The 24032-nt window shown below is 38.4% G+C and overlaps 1 protein-coding gene across 2 annotated transcripts in view; it reads left to right on the plus strand.

Moving 5' to 3' along the window:
* LCA5 (lebercilin LCA5) overlaps nt 1–23654 on the plus strand; it is a 36341-nt gene extending 12687 nt beyond the window's left edge. The window contains exons 3-10 of one of the 2 annotated variants that reach the window (XM_080388128.1): nt 2595–2981; nt 5462–5991; nt 7501–7638; nt 8917–9013; nt 10161–10297; nt 12150–12288; nt 14082–14854; nt 23339–23654. In XM_080388128.1, coding sequence (XP_080244254.1) covers nt 2783–2981; nt 5462–5991; nt 7501–7638; nt 8917–9013; nt 10161–10297; nt 12150–12288; nt 14082–14854; nt 23339–23530 — 2205 coding nt within the window. In that variant the 5' untranslated portion in view covers nt 2595–2782 and the 3' untranslated portion in view covers nt 23531–23654. Of the gene's footprint in view, nt 1–2594; nt 2982–5461; nt 5992–7500; nt 7639–8916; nt 9014–10160; nt 10298–12149; nt 12289–14081; nt 16115–23338 lie in introns of those variants that run through there. The other variant, XM_080388129.1, reaches the window with a different exon arrangement.
* The last annotated feature ends 378 nt before the right edge of the window (nt 23655–24032 follow it).

The following is a 24032-nucleotide window of genomic DNA, read 5'->3' on the forward strand; positions in this document are numbered from 1 at the left end:
ACAGATTTTTTTATTCATGTTGTTACATGTAAAACAACATACATATGTTGTTATAAGTAAAACAAGGAGCACATCTTCATTGCAGAGCCAACAATGATCGTTAGTCTAATAAAAATCTTAACGGTCTAATAAAAGACTTAGTATTACACAGGTCAAGCCATATATGGTTACAGTGATACAGGCACAAACTCTAGTACCAAACCCTTTCTTTGGTGCTGTCTTCACCCACTCACTCTCTCTCCGGGACTTAACTGGCTTCAACTGATAGAGGGAAGACTTTACAGCAAGTCATCAGCATCCCAGATCCTTCCATGGTGGGAGGAGAATGGGGGATGGCTTCTTCCTCTTTGCCTTGGGTCCTTTTGGGATCATTTTTATATAGTTGTTAACACACTATGCACTTTGCTTTTTATTCTGTTCTATTGATTGATTCATGGTTCCACATCTCAATTTACTACGTGTGATGTGTTTTACGTACAACTCATTCTTTGTTCTATATGTTACCTATAAAACTGGTTTTACCAATAACACAAGACTGCATCCTGTTGATGCCACTAATTGAGTGTGAGTGAGATGTTACAGCTTAGGGGCCCGATGTTGTCCTGTGTTTGTTCTTTTAGGCCCCTGTAGTCAACCCATGCCTGTACTACTTACTAATGCTGCATTTTTGCAAGCGTTGTAGATAGTTCAGTCTGCACAGTATAACTGCTTGTTATTGCTGTCTGTTAGTTATACACATGAATGTAACAGTAGATGCTAGACAATTGTACAAAGCTGAGCAAAAAGCTAAAACCGATATAGGTAAGTTCCCTGGTTGTTAACTAATTTTGTTGCAGCTAAATGAGCTGTAGCAAAGCTCCAGGCACCCAAGATGAGTTCAGACAAAGTCTGACGAATTTTGTGGCCTATGTTGTTAGCTGGAAACGAAGCCTGTGGCTTCAGCAATGACACCATACTTTGTGTGGGTTACAGACACAACAACTGTTTTTTAACTTTTTTTTTCAGACACGATGACTGTAATAATATGAGGACTGTGTTACAGCCCTCCAGAGTACTACTTTTATATTGTTTTAGTATTTTCATATAAGTATATTAGTTTATATTTTATTTTATGTTTCTTGCATTCCCTGGGAATCTGTCCTGTGTAGACAGAGCTGATGCAGTCCTGCCTGTGCACCTGGTAAGAGAACAGTCTGTCCCCAAAACTCTGCCTGTGTATCAGTCACTGGAGACAGAGTTGTGCTAACAATGAACTGGGCCAGAAAGCTTGAATTTGTAATGAAAACTGTCTTGGCAGCTGACGTTTCTGTTCTGCTTGGCTATGCAATTCTGTATGTATTGACAGTGGAATAGAAGGTAGAGAAGCATGCTAAATTTATTTTATTGGGAAATAACATAGTGAAGAATTGACAGCTCGTTTACAGGTTTGTTGTATGCCCTGCAGCATAGGGGAATTTTGATTGAAAGATGCTCAATTTTTATGTGTAGTTTGCTTTGCTACTTAGAAATGGGCTAGGAGCTTATGTTGTTCAACAGTCAGAACTGATGGGCTCTGATCCAAGTCCTGTTTATTCACCCATTAGAGGCTTAATGTCTTGAAGTTGGTTTGAAGGGAGTTAGATGGTGAAATAAACTTGAGAGCTGTGAGGAGTGGTGAGAAACAAAAGACATAGGAGGCTGAGCATAGTCAATAAAATACATTAAAAAGTTTCCTCACTTTCTCAGTCAAAAGAATTTTCTCATCAGTTTAGGAAGTATTTGCTCCATTGTATTTTCAGGAACTGTCTCCAGAAATGCAAAATAAGATTATTTTACCTTGAGGTTAGGGGATTTTTCAGTTTACATCAAAAGACAGGCTGCAGGAGTAGCCCTTCTTGTTTTATACCTGCTGCTGATGTAATGTTTACCATGTACCAGCAGTGTGATCTCGCCAGATATAAAAAACCCCAAAAGCCTATATTTGCCTTTTCCTATAAAGCATGTGACACAAATGTGTATGCTCCTGACTGTTCTTGAAGGCATGAAACACTAGATGTTGTGGGGTATTTTCCAGGACAAAGACTGTGATACGTAGGTACAGTCTCATTCGGGGTTAGGGGCAGACTGTCCTCCAGACCAATGGGACAACTGATTTTCAAGCCCATTATTTAACATCACTGGAGTGTCGGAAATTGAGATATGGAAGATTTAGTCAAGTTCTACAAATAATCTTAATTCCAGTCGCATGAGTAAGCTGTTAATTCATTTAGTTCGAAATACATTTAGCTTCCTGAATTGTATCAAACTTTTGCTTGTTTTGTTATCCAGTGCTTTCCCCCTCTCTAACCTGGGAGTAACTTACTGTTCTAGATTTAGCTGCATTAATTTTATGATTTCTCTTTTGGGGGTGAAGTATTACACTCAGTAGTTTGAGGCACTAGTAGCATTCGTAGAGTGATGTCTGTCACATTTAATATAAGTAATAAGGCTAATGTAGCACGGCATGTGGCATAAGGTTATAGGAATCCTAAGTAATTTTACAGGGTTTTTACCTTTCTTTCTTAACTAAACAGCAAAACCATTGTTGCTTTTTCTCTCTCTCTAAATTGTTACAGAAAAATAGATTCTGAATGATAGAATAACTACTGTTTGCTAAACTGAACCACAAAGATCTCATGCTTTGGAGATGAAGATGATAAACCCAAGGAAATAATCCAGCTGCTGCCATTGTGACAACTGAAAGACCTTTGTGTCAAAATGAACAGTTTTTGAGAAGAATCTGGAAAACCATTAAATCTGAAAAATGGGAGAAAGGATAAGAAGCCCAGATTCTGAACACGACAAGAAATCAAATGGGGATAAAAACAGTGACTCCTATTATTCAGATGAAGGTAATGCTTCTCATTCATCTGACCAGTCGCCAACAGTAAGCTATCCATCTACACGCCAAGAAAAAAGAGATTACAAACCACAAACTTCAAACAGCCTTGTGCACTACCAAGGTAGGCAGAAAGCAGAAATGGCTGCTTTGTAACTGCTCCAAAGAGTTAATTATCTTTGAAAGCTGAAATAAAAGTGGGGAACTAGTGTTACGAGAATCTACAAATAAGGTTCATGTGAATTATGCTGCAGGTAGTAGCATAGTCAGGTAGACTGAAACTAGTCAGTTGAAGGCTGAAATTAATCTGTTCCTGCATAAGGAGGATTTTTGGTGATTTTGAGAATTATTCATATTTTTCTTAATAAATTCACATGGCTCATATACTAGCCTCTTGTTGAATCATGCTTCTCTTTTTGCCTTTGATAAAAACCTCAAGGCCAAGGACCCAAGGCAAGTCTTTACTATGCAGCCTGTAGGAGAGACAGTTGTTAACATTTCTCTGACAAAATACCCTAAAGATAACTCTCTTGTGGAAATCTAGTTGACTAAGCTTTACAGTGTAATACTGTGTGCTTTTGCCAAACAAAAAAAAGACCACCAATGTGGCAAGAGGGAGAAAATGTGTTTGCTGAAAGTTAGGTTCATGTGGAAATTCAAAATAGTTTTTTCAGGTCATTCTCTAAGGGTAAAATATCTCCAGTTTGAGATGAAATAGCTCCCCTTTGAGCTCCCTCACACACACTTCACCTACATAAGCTGCTTTCTTGATTGAGACTGTGGGGAAGTGAATATCCCTGCGAAAAGGGAGAGAACGGTTATACAGGTCCTGGGCTGTAGTAGAGATGTGAAGTATTTCTGCCATGCTTTGAGAGCTTGTTCTAAATGATGGCACACATTTTCTGGTGAAGTCAGAGCATATCCTGCCTTTCCTGGGCAAGTGCACAATTTCATTTGTAAGTGCTTGGTATGTATAATTTGGTCAACATTATGATCTAGAGTATGCCAGAAAGTGTGACCTTAGATAATGAGTTTGCCCAGGGAATGTAACCCTTCAGGTCCTTGACAGTGTTGGTGTCCTAGTGCAGCTGGTGTTTTGCTAAGCTTCTCTGTGTTCACAAGCGGCATCTTGGCCATAGCGGTCATGCGTTAGCTGTCTGGGAAACAAAACCTGCAGTTCCACTGTGTTAATTTGGAGGGAGCAAGTGAATGACTAGTTCTTTGGTTACATAGCCAGAATGGAACATAATTATTACATGAAGGTAGTGTGAATATCATGTTGTTCTTGAAAGATGGTGTTCCCCAGTTTAACTGTATGGTCAAAGTTCAAAATTCGTGTTGGAATTTTCTGTTCTGCTCTAAATCCGGAGAAATTCTTGAAGGAGCTGGAAATCTAGGGTTAATGGGAATTCCCTTAGCTGGTGATAGGAATGGCATCATTCCTGCAGTGCATGTATTAGATAATCTTTTCACACCTGAATGTGACATAAGTGTTCTTTTTAAAGGAAAAAAACACCCTCTGTTGTTTGCCGGAGCTGTGGAAAAAATGAGCATCAAGCAGAAAATGAATGAGTATTTGTGCAAAATGTTTAGAGGAAATTACAGGAAGATGTTTTAAAGCTTTTATTTTTGCTGTAAAATATTCTCTGTAGGACAGAAACATGGTGAGCGCCAAAGGGGAGGAAGAATTTGCTTTCACACACGCTCACAGTCTGTGCATAGGTAACTGCAGTTGCTGTATCCTGGCTTTCAAGCCTGTATTATAAGCTGCTGCTCAGTATGTTTCTTCCAAACACTGGTATATCTTAATGAATTATGCGCTCTCTATATATTCAGTTGTTTTAAGAGATATTTTGGTGGATTATATGCTTCGTTCTTTGAGTGTGGCTTGAGAGGCAAATAAGATAGAAACAAAATGTTTAGCTTTTATCTGTGGGGATGATAAAATAATATCGAATAGGAACACGGGTGATGCATACTAGTAATCAAATAATGCTGTGTGGAAAATAACTTGTGATACAAGAAAAAATTATTCAGGGGAGGACTGAATTTTCATGGGATTTATAATTTTGCTTTGGAGGCTTTTTGCATTGAGCCTTTGAAATCTGGTGTTTTGTCTGTAAGCATGGCAGCTGGATTTGAAAATACTACTGCATTTGTCTGAGAGAATTACATCTTGCATAATACATAACTAGCTAGCGCTCAGCTAATTGTTGCCATTTTAAAAGCATTTGGTAATATGTGCATAAGAGTATAGTATTTCTAAAACATTTTAATAAATGATATCAAATATTAACAAAATAAGACTATTTCTGATATGATTTGCAGATGATTACTTTACAATGGTCCTATATTGATGGCTGCATTTTTACGGTAGATCACAGACATAAATCTCCATTATTTTTTTTAATCTATCTATTTTAATCTATCAAAAGGAGCATAAGTCTATTGTATATATGCCTATTATTGTCTGGTTTGAAGGCTGCAGTCTCTACTAAGTATTGTAAATTTGTTTCAGGCAGAGCTTTATTCCAGGAAGGATGTCTGAATAGGCAAACTGCATTGTCTTAGAGTAAACATGCTTTTTTATTTTTCCTCTCATAGCCACGAAGAAATTGGGTTCCAAATATGCACCAACAAAAAGAGGGACACAGTTGGGTTTCCGTTCTCAGAGCCTCACTAGGGATTCTCCTGCAAAAGATATAGATCTTGTTACAAAAAGAGTTCTTGCTGCTAGGCTGCTGAAAATCAATGAGCTCCGAAATGAACTGACTGAACTCCACATCAAACTAGATGAGCTGCAGAAGGAAAACAGGGTGCTGAAGAGGCTTCAGCACAGGCAGGAGAAAGCCTTGAATAAGTTTGAAGATACGGAAAATGAAATCTCTCAGCTCCTTGCTCGGCACAACAATGAGATTAGAATATTAAGGGAGCGCCTACGAAAATCTCAAGAGAGAGAGCGTGCAAATGAGAGACGGCTGAAAGAATCGGAAGATGAACTGTACAGAACAAAAACTGTCTTGCAGAAACTGAAAAAGCTGTCTGCAGAGAAGCACCTTGTGGAAAGAGATGACCTGGCAAAGAAACTAGCCTATGCAGAGAGTAGGCTAGAGGACAGTGAAAAAAGAATTAAGGTGAGATGACTTTTTTTTTTTTTTTTTTGGTAAGAAATTCTGGTACAGCTGTTTTTTACCATAATGAGTTTCATGAATTGTATTTTTTTCACAGTTGTGGAGCAAATAGATTCCTTTTATTTTTATTTTTTTTTTTTACACATAAGTAGCATCAAGTAAATTATTTCCAAGGTGATTATATAGTTACATTACAGTAGTTGTGCTTTCAGATATCTGGTTACAGATTAAGTATATTTCGTCAGAATATATACTGTAGATTTGTTCTTTTATTTAGTTATAAGAACACTTAACACTTCAGAAATGCATGCAGCTATAGTACAACCTTATGCTATCTAATTTATCCTCTTGGAGGGGAAGCAATTGTTGAATATTTCCTGGGTATTTAGGGAACTGTATATTAAAATTCTAAAAAACATACATATCAGCTCTTTTTCAGTTTTGTGAACTGCATTCATACAGCGTTTGATTGTCTGCTATTCTGCACATCTGAGGGTTGAACTAAAAAAAATTACAGCAATTTTTTTAATACCAAAATGAGCTTCAGAACATTTTATGGGTATCCATATTAGAGATTTTGTGCAATGTATTTTAATTTTGTTCAGAAAAAATCTTTAAATTTTTGTAAAAACGTCTAAACATGTCTCCATTGTAAACATATCTAAAAAATAACTTTAAAATAACTGCGTTAGCACTATTAAGCTGTTGGTAGTTGTATGCAATACCCTTTTTAGCTGGAATTATGTTCATCATTAAAATGGTGTGAAAGTGTGGTCTCTATATTAGTAATTAAACCTAAATTACTTTATAGACATAATAGATCTGGAAATCCAAAGGATTAAACTGGAAACTAAGCTTTCATAAAATAAATCCCAAGATACCAAGGTATAAACAGCTGAGTTACCCAAATCACCTCACCCTGTAGTGTTACCATCTGGCATTTGTAGTTTTACAATCAGGTATTTCGGCATCCGTAGTACGGGATAATGTTAAAATGAATCGTGCTCTAAAAAATAAGGGATTTTCTTCTACTTTTGTCTTCTCTCATCATTATAGCTTCACTTAAAACAGCTATTGCAAGATGAGGGTATGTAAATGAAACCACAATCACAGATTTGTTTCTAGTAGAACGGTTAAAAAGTATTTCTTGTCTTCTTCCTTCTAATCCTGCACCACTTCCAGGGAGGTATTCTGTTTCTTAAGCATCAGTTTGAGATTTGTCTTGAGATCTGGAGTTCCACTGTGCCAAAAGCCTTGCAGAAAGTTGTGTGTGTTCCTATTACGTCCTCAAATCACCTCTCGATACTCCGGAAGGATGAGCTGCAGCATCTGCAGGTGCTCTGTCTGCCCCCTCAAAGTTAAGATTAAGGGTTTAAATGTATTCAGTGTTACAGCAATGCTGGAGCCAATATCTGAATCAAAGATGCTGGTTTTCTGTAATTTTATTTAAGTAATTTGACTATAAAAAAATTACTTCAGTTGTTAAAAAAAATTGTTTTGTTTTAATTGAAGGATCTGGAAAAAAATCTTGAATTAACTGGTAGCAGTTTTCAGCGAGAGTTACAGTCAAAGAAAAAAAAGATGTTTGAGGCTCAAGAAGAAAACAGAGCGCTCCAAGAAGAGCTTCAGCAACTAAATCAGAAGCTGAAGGTAAAATGTGAAGCAATACGGGTTACTAGCTGTGTTCTGGCATTTTATCTTTGGAAGTATCTGTAATGAGGTTTGAGTAGTTTACCAGTGACCGCACTCTCTGATATGTACTTAATTACATACCACATCTAAGTTCTTTTCCTGCTTTAAATTAAAATGTTCTGTGCTCTGACCCTACAGTGTTTATAACAGGAATGTCTCTATGTTAATCATTATTGTTAGACTAGTTAAGAAAACAAGGTCAAGTACATAGCCAAGCGTTGAAATTAAGCCACAAGATCTATTGGAAAATTAGGTTTGGAAGGCTTGAATTTAAAATAAAATCTGCAGGTATATACAGTGCTTTATGTTACTGATGTACTTGAATTACAGTAGGTTTATGTAAAGATTAATTTCATGTATTTGTGATATCGATGCCTGTTGCTAAATTTGAGCAAAGGTTTCTCTGCATCCCACCACCCCATCATTGCCTAGATTTGTTCATTTGAGGACTGAAAATATTTTGTTCTGCCTAGTCAGTTTATCTTTAGGAAAAAAAATTATATAAGACTTGAGCTAAAACACTTAATTTCTAGGTGAATTTCCTTCAAAACCCCAAGTCTCAAACATACTTCTATAATGGAGGTGCACCAGTTTACCACCTTACTAGCTATCAGCAAGTAGCAGTAGCATTAACTCTAAAACTTACTTGTTTACAGTGTTTTAAGCCTCATTTGTTAGTGAAGATTTTAATATTTTGAAAATATTTTCATTATTAGATGATTTCTGACAACTCACTGCTCTTTTTTTAAAATTTATTTATTATTTATTCAATAAATGTTGTGAAAGAAGAGTAAGTCTCTACCTCATGATGCAGTGGGCCTCTGCTCCATGGTACTGACATGCGTTATGACAAGTAGCATCGCTGGCATTGAAATGTTTAACTATTTACAATTCTGAAAATTCAGTTGTGCGATCTATACATACACTGTAAGTCTTATTCATGTATATGGAAGCATTGGCATTTAGTTTTATTTTCACTGCAGAGATGCTTCCCCGCCTCCCCTTACCAAACAGTTTGCTAGTGAGTTTTTTTGGGGGAAGGCTCTATGTGCTTTCTTATAGCATAAACAAAGTTAGGAATGTGATTTTTTTCCTTAAACCAGTGTGTGTAACTATTGATTAGATTACTTTGTTGCTATTTACAACATATATTTTGAAGTCAATTTGCATCTTGAGTTAATGACTAGTAAATGAAATTTAGTAACTCATTGTTATACTTGCCTGTCTCATTCACAGGAAAAAGAACGAGAACTTGAAGCAAAAAATATATATGCTAATCGTATGTTGAAACTGTCACCAAGAAAAGACATGGATGTTATACAGAGAAAAAGAGGTAACGTATAAAGCAATAAAAGCAGAAAAATTAATAGTGACACTTTTAAATTACTCTGCTAGGTTATGTCGTTCAAGCCATTCAGTGTTTGACCCTGCCACTGCTTGTTCAAGAATGTTTACTTTTTTGCACAGCTTTCGGCACAGCACTGGTTACAAAGAAGGGTGCATTATTTGTTTGACTGTCCTGTATGTGCAGCAGAACCAAACCCCAGAACTTCATCAAACAGCCTTCTGAATTCCTTTCATATCAGATGTTCATGGGTGTAGGAGGAGGGGAATATTGTTTAGTAAATTCTCTAACAGATCATAGATCATGTCTACATGACAATAAATTACAGAGGCTTTAAAATATGTAACTTGATTGCTGTGAATATTTTGGGGATGTTTTTTATTTATTTTTTACTAATTCAGATTTAGTGTCTGTCAGATGAGCTGCACTCTTGTTTTTTCATCAGAGTACATATGTCCCAAAGCATAATTCTAAAAGTATCAGTGCAGTGATTTCTTCTGGTGTGACAAGGCAGCCTCAAGCCTTCTGCCATCCACATAAATATGTTGTATGTATGTGTGTCTCTGTGTGTATACTCAGACTGTTTTCACTGGATCAGTAAAATCTACTTGTCAGAAGAAGCAGGAATTTATGGGACTGTTTTAAATATTTAATGCCAGCATTTCAAACAGTTTGTCTGCTGCTCATTTTATTATAGATTCTTTATTTAATTACTCTATTTTAGGTTCAAATATTTCGAAATGTCATTCCATAGGGATAAGTATATATGTTTCAAAGATGCAAACACGTGAATTTTAATTTTATGTGTTTGCTTTGCTACATGTAGCTTCTGTGACAAGCAGTAAGACGAGTGGGGATTTTTTAACAGACACCCAGTACGCTGTAATGACTTTATAAGTAGCTTTAAGGTGGTATTTTTAATTATTTTTTCAGCAGATGTTTTGCATGCCATTTTTTTAAATTAGCGTTTACAGATGCTGAAAACAAGTATGTAAAACTTGTCAATACTTTCCACTCCCATTGGCTCTGATTACTGTCTTTTATGTTTGCTACAAATCATTAAAAATGAGAGGTAGGTATATAGTGGGATATTTTCAGGTGAAAACATGATTTAATTAGTTTGCATTTTCTACAGCCAGCAACCAAAATATTAAAAAAGGAGCACAGCTCACAAAAGGTGTACAGACCAGTGGATACTTCTCACCAGTAGAATTTCTTCCAGAATCAGAACTTGCCTGTGGTGACAAGAAAGAAGGGACTCTTCCTAAAATAGTGAGTTCTATAAAAATCTGAGACTTGCTCCATATAACTCACCTATTGGGCTGAATTTTAAATGCAGAGCTTGTATTTTAGAAAATATGTGTAAATATACAAATATTTAGAAAATTTGACTTAGAAAACATTCTGATCTCTAGGAGAATCTTCCTGTCCAGAAATACTGTACTCCATTTTTGTGACACTTAGTTTATCACATTCTATGTCTTACTGATAACGATTACCTCTATTTATTTTTCTGCCATTGTAATTTCTTTGAAGTTTTTAAGACTTCATTTTGGTTTTCTCCCCTTTTATTTCTAACACTTATTTGAACAATCTGTTGTAACAGTGCTGGCTGCCTTGTCTCTCTTTTTGCTTTGGTCTTAATGATGGTTTCTTTTACTTTGCAGATTTATTTCACAATGCATAAATCTAACACTTCTTATTGTTATAGTGCTGGTATTTCTTCTGTCGTTTTTCCAGCTTCGTGAATATGGTTGCATATTTTTCTTTTTCAATTTCCCTTTTTATTATCAAGTAGTACCATTACAAGTATTACTAATGCTTCTGTGACCTCAAGCTAAAATCAAAGAGATTTGTAAGGTGGTATTACAAAGCAGAGCGACACAGATTCTGGCAAAAATTGTACAAATTCCGATTACATAAGGCTAGGACTATTTGTCAGAAATAATGCTCTGAGGATGGTCTTGACTGGCTTCCTCCAGGAAGTAGGACTAAAGCTTTTTTGTGGCTGTTTCATTCATATGTTCTCTCTTCCAAAATCTGTTCTGTAGGTGTGGATGTAATTTAATGTATGCATTCTTCCAGTGTATACTTTTGGGGTGTGAGTTATAGAACCATGCAGCTGGTACAAGTGCAGCTCATGGGGTCCAACTAATGTCTCTTATAAACCTCTCTAGTTCATGTATGGCTATTGCTGTAAGTAACATACATGAAATTTGGGTAGCCTGTGCTTTCATCATTTTTCTAAGTCAAGCATTTGAAATACTTGACCACCATCTCTTTATGAAGTTAATTTTTTAAAAAATATAATAATGATAATCATGTACATGAAGGGAGAATACTTGAAGCTGTTTTGGCTGATAGTCATATTTTCTCTTTCTTAGTAGTATCTGTTTCTCTTATTTTTCTTAGAAGTGTTTATTAATCTAGAAACTTATTTTGTTCTAAAGGAATACTACAAAGTTAGCATCCACATGTTGGATTATGCTGGCTTTCTCTTCCACTACTTTTCTGTATTAGTGATTTTTTTAATGCTGACATTAATATCTTTTCTGCAGGTTCTTTCCTTTTAAATGTTTATGTATAGTCACTACCTGAATTTTTCAGCCAGGATTAAACTTTTCTTTTTCATTGTTTGTTACTTAATACTCCATAAATTTAAGTACCACCATGAAACAATCTGAATCTACAACCCATTCACTTGAGTAAGAAGATTATAATCTTGAGTAAGAAGAAAATAAGGTGATGGGGTCTGGTCTTCCATTAATGTCCTTGAAAAAGACAACTTCTGACTTCAGGAGAGAGCTATCCTAACACAGTGATAATTTTGCCTTACAACATCGGGCCTGCAACTTTCCTGAAACATGTAATACAGAATAGGGTTGATTGTCTATTATTTGTTTCAGCTGCATAAAACTGTGCTAGAGATAACATTTTTAGGGCCAGACCCCTGGGTTGTCAAAGCTGGTTTGGTTCAGATGACTTGCTCCGGTTTTTGTTTAGCAGTAAGAATGGAATTTGACAATGACATAGGAAGTTTGTTTGTATTTTTTTTTATTATTATTTATTTATTTTACTAACTGTTTTCCCCCATGAGTTTCAGTTTTGTATTAATTTATTTCAGGAAAAAGAAACTCAAGATAAAGGATGGAAAGAGCAAGCAGACCTCCTAAGACAAGACCAAGACATGGAAAGGGAAGAGAAACTGAAACATTTTCAAGAAATACAGGCTGTAGAGGAGAAGGCTCAAAAACTTCATGGTGGTAAGGAACTAGGCAGCTGAAGGCTGAAAAATACACCACAGAATACTAATTAAGTGAGATTGCTAGTTTCTTATGAGAAGGGCAAAATGATTTTACAGAGATCACTACAGTGGAAAATGATTTTCAGTTATATTATGCAAAGAAAATCAGAAAAAAATACGGAATCTAGAATAATCTATGCCCTGTACTCAGCTGTGATTAAGTATGCAGCAGCAAAAAATGCTGTCCATGAAAAATTATTGAAGCCTGAGAGATTTTGCTTTACAAAGCAAGGATGACATAGCAGGTAAATGCTGATGTTATTTCTGACTTGCTAGGTGTTACTGAGGTAGGCAGTAGATTTTTATTACTGCAGAACAAATCTGCATTCCTTAATATGGCCTGGGTTTTCAGTGCATATCTACCTCACTTGCATCATTTGAAATTGTAGTTTCTCCTTTCACTTGTGGTTATCTGAATTATTTGGTGTGGCTATTTGAGAAATGTCAGTTTCTATTGTTATATTCTAATACTGTATTTTTATTCATTTGGTTTTCACAATATCTTAATGACCTGAATTTTAAGTCTCTTAAAGATGGACTGCATCTTGTCGTGATAAAATACTCTTTCAGTGATTATAGTTAATGAACAGTAACACTTATTATAGATGACAAGGAAGAATTCTAAAAAATCTATAGCTGCTTTCAGCAGTAAATCCTCTACCTTCACTGGCATCAGTGCATAACTCACATAACAGAGCAGATTCTTGGCTTATGTCCTTTAAATAAGATGATTTGACCACCTTACCCATCTTACAGTATAAGCTGGTATTTTCCCCACCTTATGTATAGAAAGGTAGCTCCTTACTTATAATGATATGCTACAAAAAATTTTTTTAAATATATTAACTGAACTGTTGCAGTTATTTCTGTAAGCTTGATCTGAAGTACAATAGATAACATGGAACTTTGTGAAACGTCAGTCAGTAATTTCAATGAAGTGTTCACAGTGCAATGCCAGTATGTTGGAAGTGCCAAGTAGTCATATTCAACTTTTGGCCAAATGCACGTCTGTTGTCGTGATAGAAAAATATTTTGAAGAGATAAATATTTGAGAAGCTTCCTTTTTCTTGTATGAATAAACATTTGCAGGTTCTATCTGCAAGTTCTTACTATTTTGCACCTTTGGTGTTGCTTTATAGCGCTGGAAACTGGCATTTGCATTTGCACAGACACATGCTCTCATTGAGTTCATGTGGTGATGCACAGACACTCGTGTAAAGGTGTTTTCTGTATGCAGCAGTTGCAGTATATTTTAAATCATTCACTTCTTGCAACCAGTAATGACTCCTATGGCTTTGGCCTGGTAACTTCACAGGAGTAGTTCCCTTTATGGAAAAAAAAAACCCCAAACATACATCCCAGAACTGTCCTAATGTCAGTGGTGCTGACAAGAAAAATACAGTACTGTGCAAGTCAGAGCTATTAAAATCAGTGATGTTGTATCATTTTTGTTCAAACCCAGGAAATGGAAAGGCAATTGGCAGAAATGAAATTCCTCTGAAAATTCTAAAATGTGGATCATGTCCTAATCCCTTTGGAAGGTGACAGTAAACTTCTATATCTAAGCAGAGAACCTGGTGTGAATGTAGTTGTAAGTTCTGAAGAATTTATTGTTGCAGTAGGAAAACCATGTTATGCATAGAAGACCATATTGGAAACTCAGTGGTTTTTGCTTGCATTATTTTCAAAATAATCTTCTAAAGGTATTTTAAAACTAAAACATTTTAAATAATGTTTAAACATTTTATGCAGAGTGGGAAAGGGAAGAATATGACAAAATGAAAAAAGAAAGCAGCTTCTTATTGGATGAAGGAGAGAAAACAAAGCTGGAATCAGAAAACCACAAACCTAAAGTAGAGAGAGAAAGCACTGAAATGCTGGAAGAGCGGCAAAAAAGAGAGTTCCTACTTGCTAAAATGCAAGAAATTGATAGAGAAACACAAAACGTGAAACCTGATTCCCAAGCATCACTCATAAATACAGCAAGAAAACTTGATTCCCTGGAGAAAAAAGAAAAACCAAACCAATTCTTTGAGATTCCTGGGAAGGTTAATAATGGATTTCCTGTAGGTGGCAGCCAGGATGATGCCACAGGAGCACAAGGGCAGAAGCAACGAAATCTAAGGACTGTAGATTTACGCGGTGAGTTAACATTTGGTAGTTACGTACCTTCCTTTGGGAAAGGATCAGGGAGACCGAGTTGGCTTACTCAAAAAAATGACAACTTAGAAGAAAATGTTAAAGAAAATGCAGATTTCAATACTAAGAAGATAAAGAAGTCCAATTTAATGGAACAACTCTTTGGAAGCACTACCGACCTTTCTAAAAATGACGTTACAACACCTTTTGACGTAGATTGGAACTTTGGTAATACTCCTCCAGTCAATAAAAACAGTAAAGTGAAGGTAAAAGAAGACAATGAGCTTTTTGGCAAAGGAAGAAACCTAAACAGACACCGTTTGCAACACACTACAAGCAAGCTGGGAGTTAAGACCCTCGGTTCTTTAGAAGACGAAATTGAAGAAGTAATCTTACAATAATCATATTTTTATATGTTTCATATGTAAATACTGGAAAATATTTTCATGTAATATTTATTAGATTTGAAACATTTCAGATATACTGTAAAGCCTTATGAAGGAGTAATTTACATAAATGGGTATATGTGTAGAGGAAAGATGCACTTTGATAGAACAGCCTAACTTATATGCAGGATGTTTCTTCTAAAATATAATACCCAAATACAGACCTTGGAGGTGTGGCAGTGAGTTTCTTGGCAGAATGATAGGGAAGGTGTCCTAAGGGACTTTGGTAGATGAGGTAGGTGCTGGCTGGCTGCTTCAGTCAATCCGAGAAGACACTTGCCCCAGTTTGGGCTCCAGACAAACTGTTGACGTTGGCATGTAGCACCATCTGACTCGTGCTGCGGTGTCTTGAGCTCCCAGAGGCTTGGTAGCGCAGAGCTGGTAGGGATGCCATAGGAATGGAAGGACTTGCAAAGGCTTACGCTCAGCTGAATCCTTTGCTCACACTCTCTCTCGCAGCCTTCATGGCTCCCTCTGGCTCTTGGTCCCCTGTGTGCTTGCTCTCTTTCCCCCTCCTCTCACTTTTGCCCTTTGCTTGCTTTCTGCCTTCTCTTGCCGTAGCTCTTAATTTTTGTGACTTAATGATGTGTAATGGTATGTTAAGTAAAATTATACTTCTCACAGGGGAGCATTATTTTTTATTATAGAATGAGTTGCCTAAGAAAGGAAGCAAGCTTTTATGTGGCAGCCCTGGCACTCGGCGCAGCTACTAGATGGGCATCTCTGGCTAGCCAGCATAGGAAGTGTGGTGTTTTAACCTGTTGGCTGCTCACAGTAAACTCTCTTTCATTTGGAGTACTTCTGGGCCTCAGACATCTTCTTTTTCAGGCATTTGGAGAGCCTCTTAACTGTGTCAGGAGAAGGCATTGAAACATCAGTGTCATGAAAAGGATAGAGATGTACCTAGCACAAAGGGTCAAGTAGAGAGAAAATATTCTACACTGCCATCGTGTTATCTCAGAAGAACATCAACAGAAGAACAATTAACTCAGGAACAGCTGATCTCTCTTCTGCATAGGTTTTCTGTAGACATTACTAACAAATTTGTCTAACTCTTCTCATATATTGATTATATTTATTATATAATGCCATTTTTGGTAACATCTATGTAAAATTACAGTCATTACTAAGTAAATTTTTTAACAAAATGGTTTTATTAAATGAGTACAATTTTTGTGTCTAGATCATCTTTAACACAAAGTTCTGGCTTTTTATATATGTTATTGATACTGGGGGGGAGTTGGTAGCAACATTGCTAGTGATGCTACTCACTGGATGGTGTCATGTACACACATTAAAAAGGTAACCAATGGAGGATTTAGCAGAGGCATTCCAGAAAATAAGTTGAAGGTCATTCCTTAGTAGGACAGCAGATTTTGAAATGCCCCTCTGGTATGGTCCCCTGAGCCCGATTCAAAACATGCTAAAATACAGAAAAGAATTCTTATGATTTCAGAATGCTTAGAGTCAGGATTTCTCTGAATACAATGGCTCTTCTGGAAAGAAAGGCTGGTGTCTGCATCATGCAATAACTTTGTTTGCTCCCCTTTCAGAAAGAAAATTAGTCACAGATCCAGACCCAGTGCACGGGACTGTTCTCACTACGCACCCTGTAATGAAGAGCAGTTCGTGTTCACCTGCTCGCTTACAATCCTGATGATATTCATAACAGTATTACAGAATTAACTGGTTCATTTTGCTTGCAGATGGTCAGAATGTCAGGACGATTCTGACCAGCAACAATGGTAACTATCTGTGAGTAAAACTGTTGGCATTACTCTTCCGCAATGACTTCTTTGGGGGAATACTGTGGTGTAAGAGGTAGGAGAAGTCTGCAGGTGTTAGTGAGGGGTTAGTTATTTGTCTTAACTTTCTTGTCCTATTTGTGGGAGACTAGAAGAAGGCACATTGCTCCTGAAGATACTGCTGGGGTGGGTTGTTTATTTTTCTTTCCTGTGGTTGAGGATTCTAAGGCGTAAAACAATGATGTAGCTGCTGCAGTTATTAAGGATCATGTAGCATATAGAGGGTTGTGTTTTGTTTCTTTGCAAGTCAAGCCATTAGCATCTGGCAAATTCTAACTATTGTGCTGAACTGATGTGCCCTGCTGTTTCAATTACAAATGTATAATTTCTAAGCTGTTTTTCATATTATCAGCCCCTTCTTAAGTTGACAAATGTTCACATCCTGTAACCAGACTCTTTCTAAAGCAAACACTGCAGTGACTTGCGCACACACACACACAAAAAAAAAAAGGTGGATCTGTGTTAGGAGGACAAAAATAAATTAATCTTCTGTTCTGGGAACAGTATCACAGGTATAGTTTCCATTTTCCCCTCATTGTTGTCTGTCTCTGCAGCTTATTCTGTTTTCTTGCTGCACTTCGTGGTTTTACTTACTTATATGCAAGCAACATTGCAGTTAAAATGTGTAAAGCCAGCAGTTTGAGAGGGCATCTTCTTTTTAGGGTGGGGGGAAACCTTTGGGTCCTTCTAACTTCTGTAAGCACTGTTTCTACTGTGGACTAACAGTTTTCTACTGACTGGAAGCAACTTTTGCAAGGTCTTAAAAGGGTCTATGGCCCTCACGGTTGGGCATGTTGGTGCTCTGTAGTCCTCTTGACCCCTGGTCTCAACTGCTGTATCTGGATAGTCTGCATGTTGCTTTTAGTGGTGGCAGTGTTTAATAACACTTGATTGACTTTAAGAGAGTCCCCATTTTGTGGTAAAACATAGGTCACAAATGGCTTGATGGTTTTTGTATGGTTTGATGTTTATGTCCAGCCGTAGATTCTGTTTTTTAGATGTTCAGACTATATGGCTGTTACATCTGTTGTGTTTTGCTTTTCTTCTGAACCACCAAAGGCGATGGGAGAAATTCCTCCATTCCAACCAGAAAAGATCATTAAAGTTTGATGAGCTATTTCAGTGGAATATTCAGGGACATTGTTACTGCCCTGGGAAAACTGGTCTTCCAGTTCTGATCCCCAGGAGAGTGGTCATGAAACAAAAGTATCTGAGGAGCATCTGATGAAGGTGGTCAGGTGTCAGGGCTCACCTGACAGAAAACAGGAAGTGTTAAGAATAAAGGTTTTTCCCTTTGAGAGAGGAGATGAAAGATGGGGGGGGAGGAATAGGGAAGTATAGTAAATCATCTGTAATACAGGAGAAGAGATAGATGTAAGCTTGTAGGAGGAGAACTTGGATGCCCATCACAACTCTGAATTGAAGCCTAAAGAATACTACAGTCGGAAGAAAAGTGAACTGGGAACTGCTTAGACATGTTGAGTATTTTTCTCTGATCTGTGGCATCTTTGGGCTGGCTAAAGAGTAAAAAGAAAAAAAAAAAAAGATTTTTCAGAACTCTAATAAATCCTGTGCTGCTGATTCTGCTTCACCTGTTGCATACATGCCTAAAGAGGTGAATTGCAAATCTATAATGCTTTCAAAATGGAGATGCTTGGAGAGGGATGTGCTTAGGCTACTTGGTAGCCTCAGGTTCATTGCTGATCCTGAGACAGGGGGTCCAATCTAGCCAGCCCAGAGCCTATTTGCACTGTCAGGAGATGTGAAAGAATATCTAATCTGGCATGTTGGGAGCAGGAATTTGTTCAGGGAAACATCTTGGGGCGAATGGCTACAAGAGGATCAGCAGGGCTTTTGCTGATAATTGTACGCTAGGTTGGGTGAGCATTTGCTGTTCAGGAACATAGTAATAAATTCCGCACAGTGCTCCAAAGCGGAGACCAGTAAAAATCAACACGGCAGAAGCAAGTGCCTGCCAATTGCAGGAAGGGAGGTTTTGTTCCCAGAGTTGCATGGTTTTGCTAAGCCTGACCTACTCTCGTTGTGAGATGACAGCTTTAAGCATAAGAGATGCCCCGGTGAAATCGCTCATTTATAGAATTCCCTTTTGTTGGATCAAATTTAACATGGTCTCCTATTTTGAATTATCTCTTTGATTAGCTGCAAAGTTTTGATGTCTGCAGGAGGAGAACAATTGCATCAGTGTGCACTGTCAGCTGGGACTTGTGGCTGCTGGGGAGTTGCTAGGATACCTCTCTAAAAGGTATGATTCACTTGATTAGCCACCAACCCAGTTTGCATGAGAAATATTTTTCCTGTCTTTGTTTTGTGCAGTCATCAACTGTGCATCAGATGTGCATGTGTGTTCAGAGCAAGTTACAGGTTGCCATGTGTGTCTTTTCCCTGCTTTTGATATGCAAAAATCCTCTGTGCTCTGTTGCAGAGAATCCAGAGCAATTACAGTAGTGACTCCAGTGATCTGTAAAATGAGCATTGCTTCCAGAAGGGAACATCAACCACAGAGAACCAAGGGAAGGTTTGACGCTGGATATACATTTCTGGTCTATAGCTGAGACTTAACTTTATGTCTGTGAAGATGCAAGGAATTTTTTGTCTCCTGAGTATTCCTTTCATTTTTTTGCTCTGAGCAGGGGTTGGACCAGATGACTTGCCAAGGTCCCAGCCAAAGCTGTTCGATGATTCTGCCATACTTGCCACGTCCCACTAGTATTAATGCTGCCTTCCAGCAGAAATCCTTTGCACAAAGCTCCTTCGTGCTATTTGCACAAAATTGTCTCAGATACCTCCTGTGTGTCCATCTGGTCTTGAATATGACACCATTGTATTCAAGATGCAAATCCTAACTCAACTCTCTCTCCACAATAGCAGCTTTTCAGGTTCATCATTCCGATACCCATTTTTCTGCATCTTCCTGTTTCAGGAAATATTTTGTTCAAACTTTGTCTTCAGGACCTTTTGCTGTTGTTTCTGTGAATCTCCCTTAGACCCACAACCCTCTTCTCTTTCCCTCTAACTTTCATAAACTCCTCTTGCTGCTTCAACTCTTTCCTCTTGATGGACCATCATTCATTCATTCTGTCTGACCAGTCTCCTGCTTTTTCCAGTCCCCTAAGCAACACAGTTGTCTTCTCCCGAAGTTCCCTTTATCTTCTCTCCTCACGCTGGAGCTCCCTGCCAGCTATGTTGTGATGTGTTTCTTCTCACCTGTGGGTGGAAGTAATGTTGTAAGAAGATAGGAAAGGCCTTGTAGGAAGGGGAGTGATTGTGTTTTGAAACTGATTTTGCTTGTACTCACACACACACGAGCACCAAGGTGGATGTACTCAAGCTGTCTGTCCAGTGGCCAGGCACCAAGATGCTTTGGCACAGTTGACCTGGACAGGGGTCCTTACAGCAACCGGAGAACAAGGTTTACCTGCTCTGAAGTCCTCTTCATATCTCCTGGTCAGCTGCTTTGGCTGGGGAAGGTGGCTTTGGAAGTGCCCTTTGTGGCCTTTGGGAGCTGCCCATGATTTTTGTATCTGTCCTGTCCCGCCTCTGTGAGCCATTAGGATTTTCTCACTGTCCTTTGTCACCTCCTCTGAGCTGCCAAGGGCTCCAGCCTGTTCTTCATCTTCCCACCATCTCCTGGCAGTGGCTTAAGTCTTTGTTTTAGCCTGCGTATAGGGCAGCCCTATCCCGAGCAACCTGAGAAGCTGCACATTGCCATGTGCTGCTGTTTTGCAAAGCAGCTAACAAGCTGTTAGCTTCACAGTTTGCTGCTTAATAATCCTTGTGGTAGCAAGAATGGATAACCCAGGTGCTGTAACTCGCTAGAGATCGGTTAATTGCTAGTACTCGGCGTGAAGAAATCGTGTTTGGGTTGGCAAAGGGCACAAACTGAACTCCCATCCTGACCTTCCTCTTGCTGTAAAACTAGCTCTGGTTTTGAATTCTTAGTTGAAACAAGCTCAAAACTAAGCTTTAAAATGCCTGTGTGAACCAAGCACCCGAGCCCTGGGGAATGATTCCCATTTAACTAGCAAGTATTGGTTTGCATGGTCCATGGTTTTCCTTGCCTCATAAACCATCATCCAGAGTAACAGCACCAGCACTTAGGCTGCAGAGACATTCTTGTTTGAACGTGCTATCTAAACCTGTTGGCCTCACACCACCCATGTGGAAACCCCGAGGAAATGAGAGGTACAAAAGGCCTTCTCCAAGTCACACTGGTCAGTGGTGGAAGCTAGCGTAGAAATTAAAAGGCACCACCCCCATTTTCATGTGTGTGTAGGCATCCTTTATCCACATCTCAGGTATTCTAATGAAAAAGACATATTCAACCCATCATCAGTCATGGAATGAGCTGTAGTGTATAATTTCTTCTGTTGAAGAAATGCGTAAGTCTAGGATGAAAATGTTGCCAAGGATATTCTGAATTCTTCTGAAAATCCTGTGTTTCTGATTTTTGTTTGTTTGTTTCTAGTAAATACACCACATATGCTGGCACATGGATGTAACTTTTGTAAACAAAGGATGTAACTTTGCTTTAATTGATAAATCACAGTATCCTCATACTATACCTGCAGTCCAGAGAAAAAAGCACAGTTAAAGCATGAGCAACACTTAAAACACTCACTAGGAATATTTAACTCTAAGCGGTATTAATATTTTTGTGTTCTTCTCAGTAATAAATTACACTCTGAGATCTAGAGTTCCTCTAAAACCTAATCAAGGAAATCCTCATTTTAATGAGTGGTGATCACAAAACCTGGGAATAATTGTCCTGACTCTCTGAGCAGCAAAGCATTGCAGTGCCCGTGAAATTCAATGCAAGATTAATCTTCCTGGGTAACAGGCTGTTGTCCTGAAATAATGTATACCCATACATTAGATCTGCACATCAGTACATTGGAGGTCAGTCAGGCTCTTCCTGATTTGGCCAAATGATGTTCTTTGGCTGGTGCTATCAGCCAGACCTCACCTGGAAGTTTGGGGAAAAAAAAAAGCATGTGTTATTGTTCAAGGTACTTCATATTTCTTGAAAGAGAATATGTTTAATTTTATAAGTAAATTGCAGAGTAATTGCAGACTCCTGTTGGCTAAGGCCGAGGCAAAACTGCTTACAGAGCTGTGGATCCTCTCTGGTGCTTGTTCATTCACACACTTCATTCCTGAGTACCTCTTGTAATTGCCCTCCATGTACCTGCTGCTGTTTGGTGTTATTTAGCTCAGAATAAAGTTTCATGAAATGCATCATGGCCCACTTTCACTTGTGCAGACGGTCCTGCTAGTGCGATGTAGCTTTCTTTTCTGAGCCGTGATCTGAGGTCTTGCTCCCAAAAAATTTACCCGCGTTTTGGGACAAGAATGCCCTCTTACCCTAGGCAATAAATGTTTGAAAAAAGATGAACTTTGCACAGGCTGTCTTTCCCAAGTTGAGAAGAGATATTAAGGACTCTGTATTTTGTCAGTTTATTGATTATTTAAGTTATTACTCAGAAACAGTTCATGGATTAGTCAGTGGCTGTACGGGCGGTGGGTGCAGCAGCTGCCAGGAGCTCCTGTGTATCGTGTTTCCCTTAGAGGGCACCATTGACTTCCCTGAAGTCAGTGCTGTCTGTACCTGCTGGTCATGAGGCTTGTTACCCACATCTGGACAGCTGAGGTCCATCGGAGTATTTTTTGCTCTAAATGTTTTGAATGCTGTGGGCTAGTGCACGTTATCTACTGTACGCAAATAGTTGACATAAAATACACCTTGCATTAGACTTCGTAGGCCTTGGCTATGATGCTTTTCTTAGTCGGCAAGCAAAATGCTGGAAGGAACATACACTCCAGGATGCTGAACTGTGTCTCCTAATAAAGGTTTAGGAGAACTGGAAGTCTCAGCTTCAAGCCATAGAGGCCAGCAACAAGTGAGCCTTCACGCCCACTGTGTGGTCTTAGAGGTACAGGTTCTTCCATCCTGTGTGACTGGTCACTGAACCTACAGATTTACTGGATCCTCCTTCCCTACGACTTTACCTCTTTTCCAGCAGAAGTGATGTCTCTGCAGCCAGATGCATCACTCCATCTCTCTCTGCCTCTCACTTTCTTTTTTTGTGTGCTGTATGCAGGCTGGGCAGAATGCAGCTCTGTGGTCATCTTGCTTGATAAAGTGATGCCAAAAGGGTGCAGCTTTAGGAGGTCAGTGGGTGATAAGAGTTACTTTCTAGAATGAAGAAAGTTGATTTTAGATTTCTTAACCTATTTAATTTTTTAATGAAGAAGCACAGAGATCAGGGAAGTATAGAAAGTGCCTACTGTAGTCTCCCGGCTTGAGGCAATGCACAGTTCAAGGGAAGTCCACAATGATGTAAGCAGGATAATTGTGTAAATAAATGTCTTCTCTGCAACAAAAAATGAGCTTGATTTTGGAATTGAACCCTCAAAAGGATGTATCTGATTTGTCCAGATAATTATTGTAATTTCATGGAGATGAAGGAACATCCAACAAAATGGTCTTTCAGATGCTTACCTTATCTCTCCCTCGTTGTTATGATTGCTTATACACTCTTCTGTGCAATTGTATCAATGCGGTCCTAATAACGTGCATTTGTATTTTATACTTCTGCAGTTAATGAACTGCAGAGCTGCAGCAAGCCCATCTCTAACATTGCAGGTGACCGGGGACTGTTCAGCATATTGGCAACCTCTGAGCCAAATCTTTGATCATGCTCATGATGTTACCTTCTTCATTGGCTTAAACGGTACCTGTAGCCTACGGTGGGAGCAGGCTGACTGGCACAGAGTGGGAAGACCGGGTTGAAGAAGAAAAGCTCAGATGAGGGTGGAAAATCCATCCTTTCATGGCTTGCAAAGGGTTTTTGCAAGCACCATGAAGCACCCATAGGGCAGCAGCAATCACTGGAAAGCAGCCCAGCAGATGTGCGTAGGGACTCACTGATAAGCCTTGATCCCCAAAAGCTTTGCAACCTCACTCCTGAAACACACTGAAAATGTGAAATCTCTTCTAGAATGTTAGGTCTTTTTTCCCCTAGTTAAGTCAGCAGAAGCAAGTTGGAAGAAAATTTAATTCTACCAAACTGCTTTGTTTGGGGAGTCTTCTATGGCAGGCATGTTTACATCTCTGTGATCCTAAACCTCAGGGAATTGCATTTCGTTTCAGGACTGCTGAGGCTCTGAAAATCCCATAAGGTTTTTAGCTTTGATTTAAAAAAAAAAAAAAAACCAAACTTTTTTTCCTATGGTTGTGGAGAAATCCTTGAAAGATGGAAGCCAGACTCCTCGAAGAAAGTGCATCTAAGAAA

This window comes from Falco punctatus (genome assembly GCF_963210335.1).
Source record: "Falco punctatus genome assembly, chromosome: 5".
NCBI classification, from domain to species: domain Eukaryota; kingdom Metazoa; phylum Chordata; class Aves; order Falconiformes; family Falconidae; genus Falco; species Falco punctatus.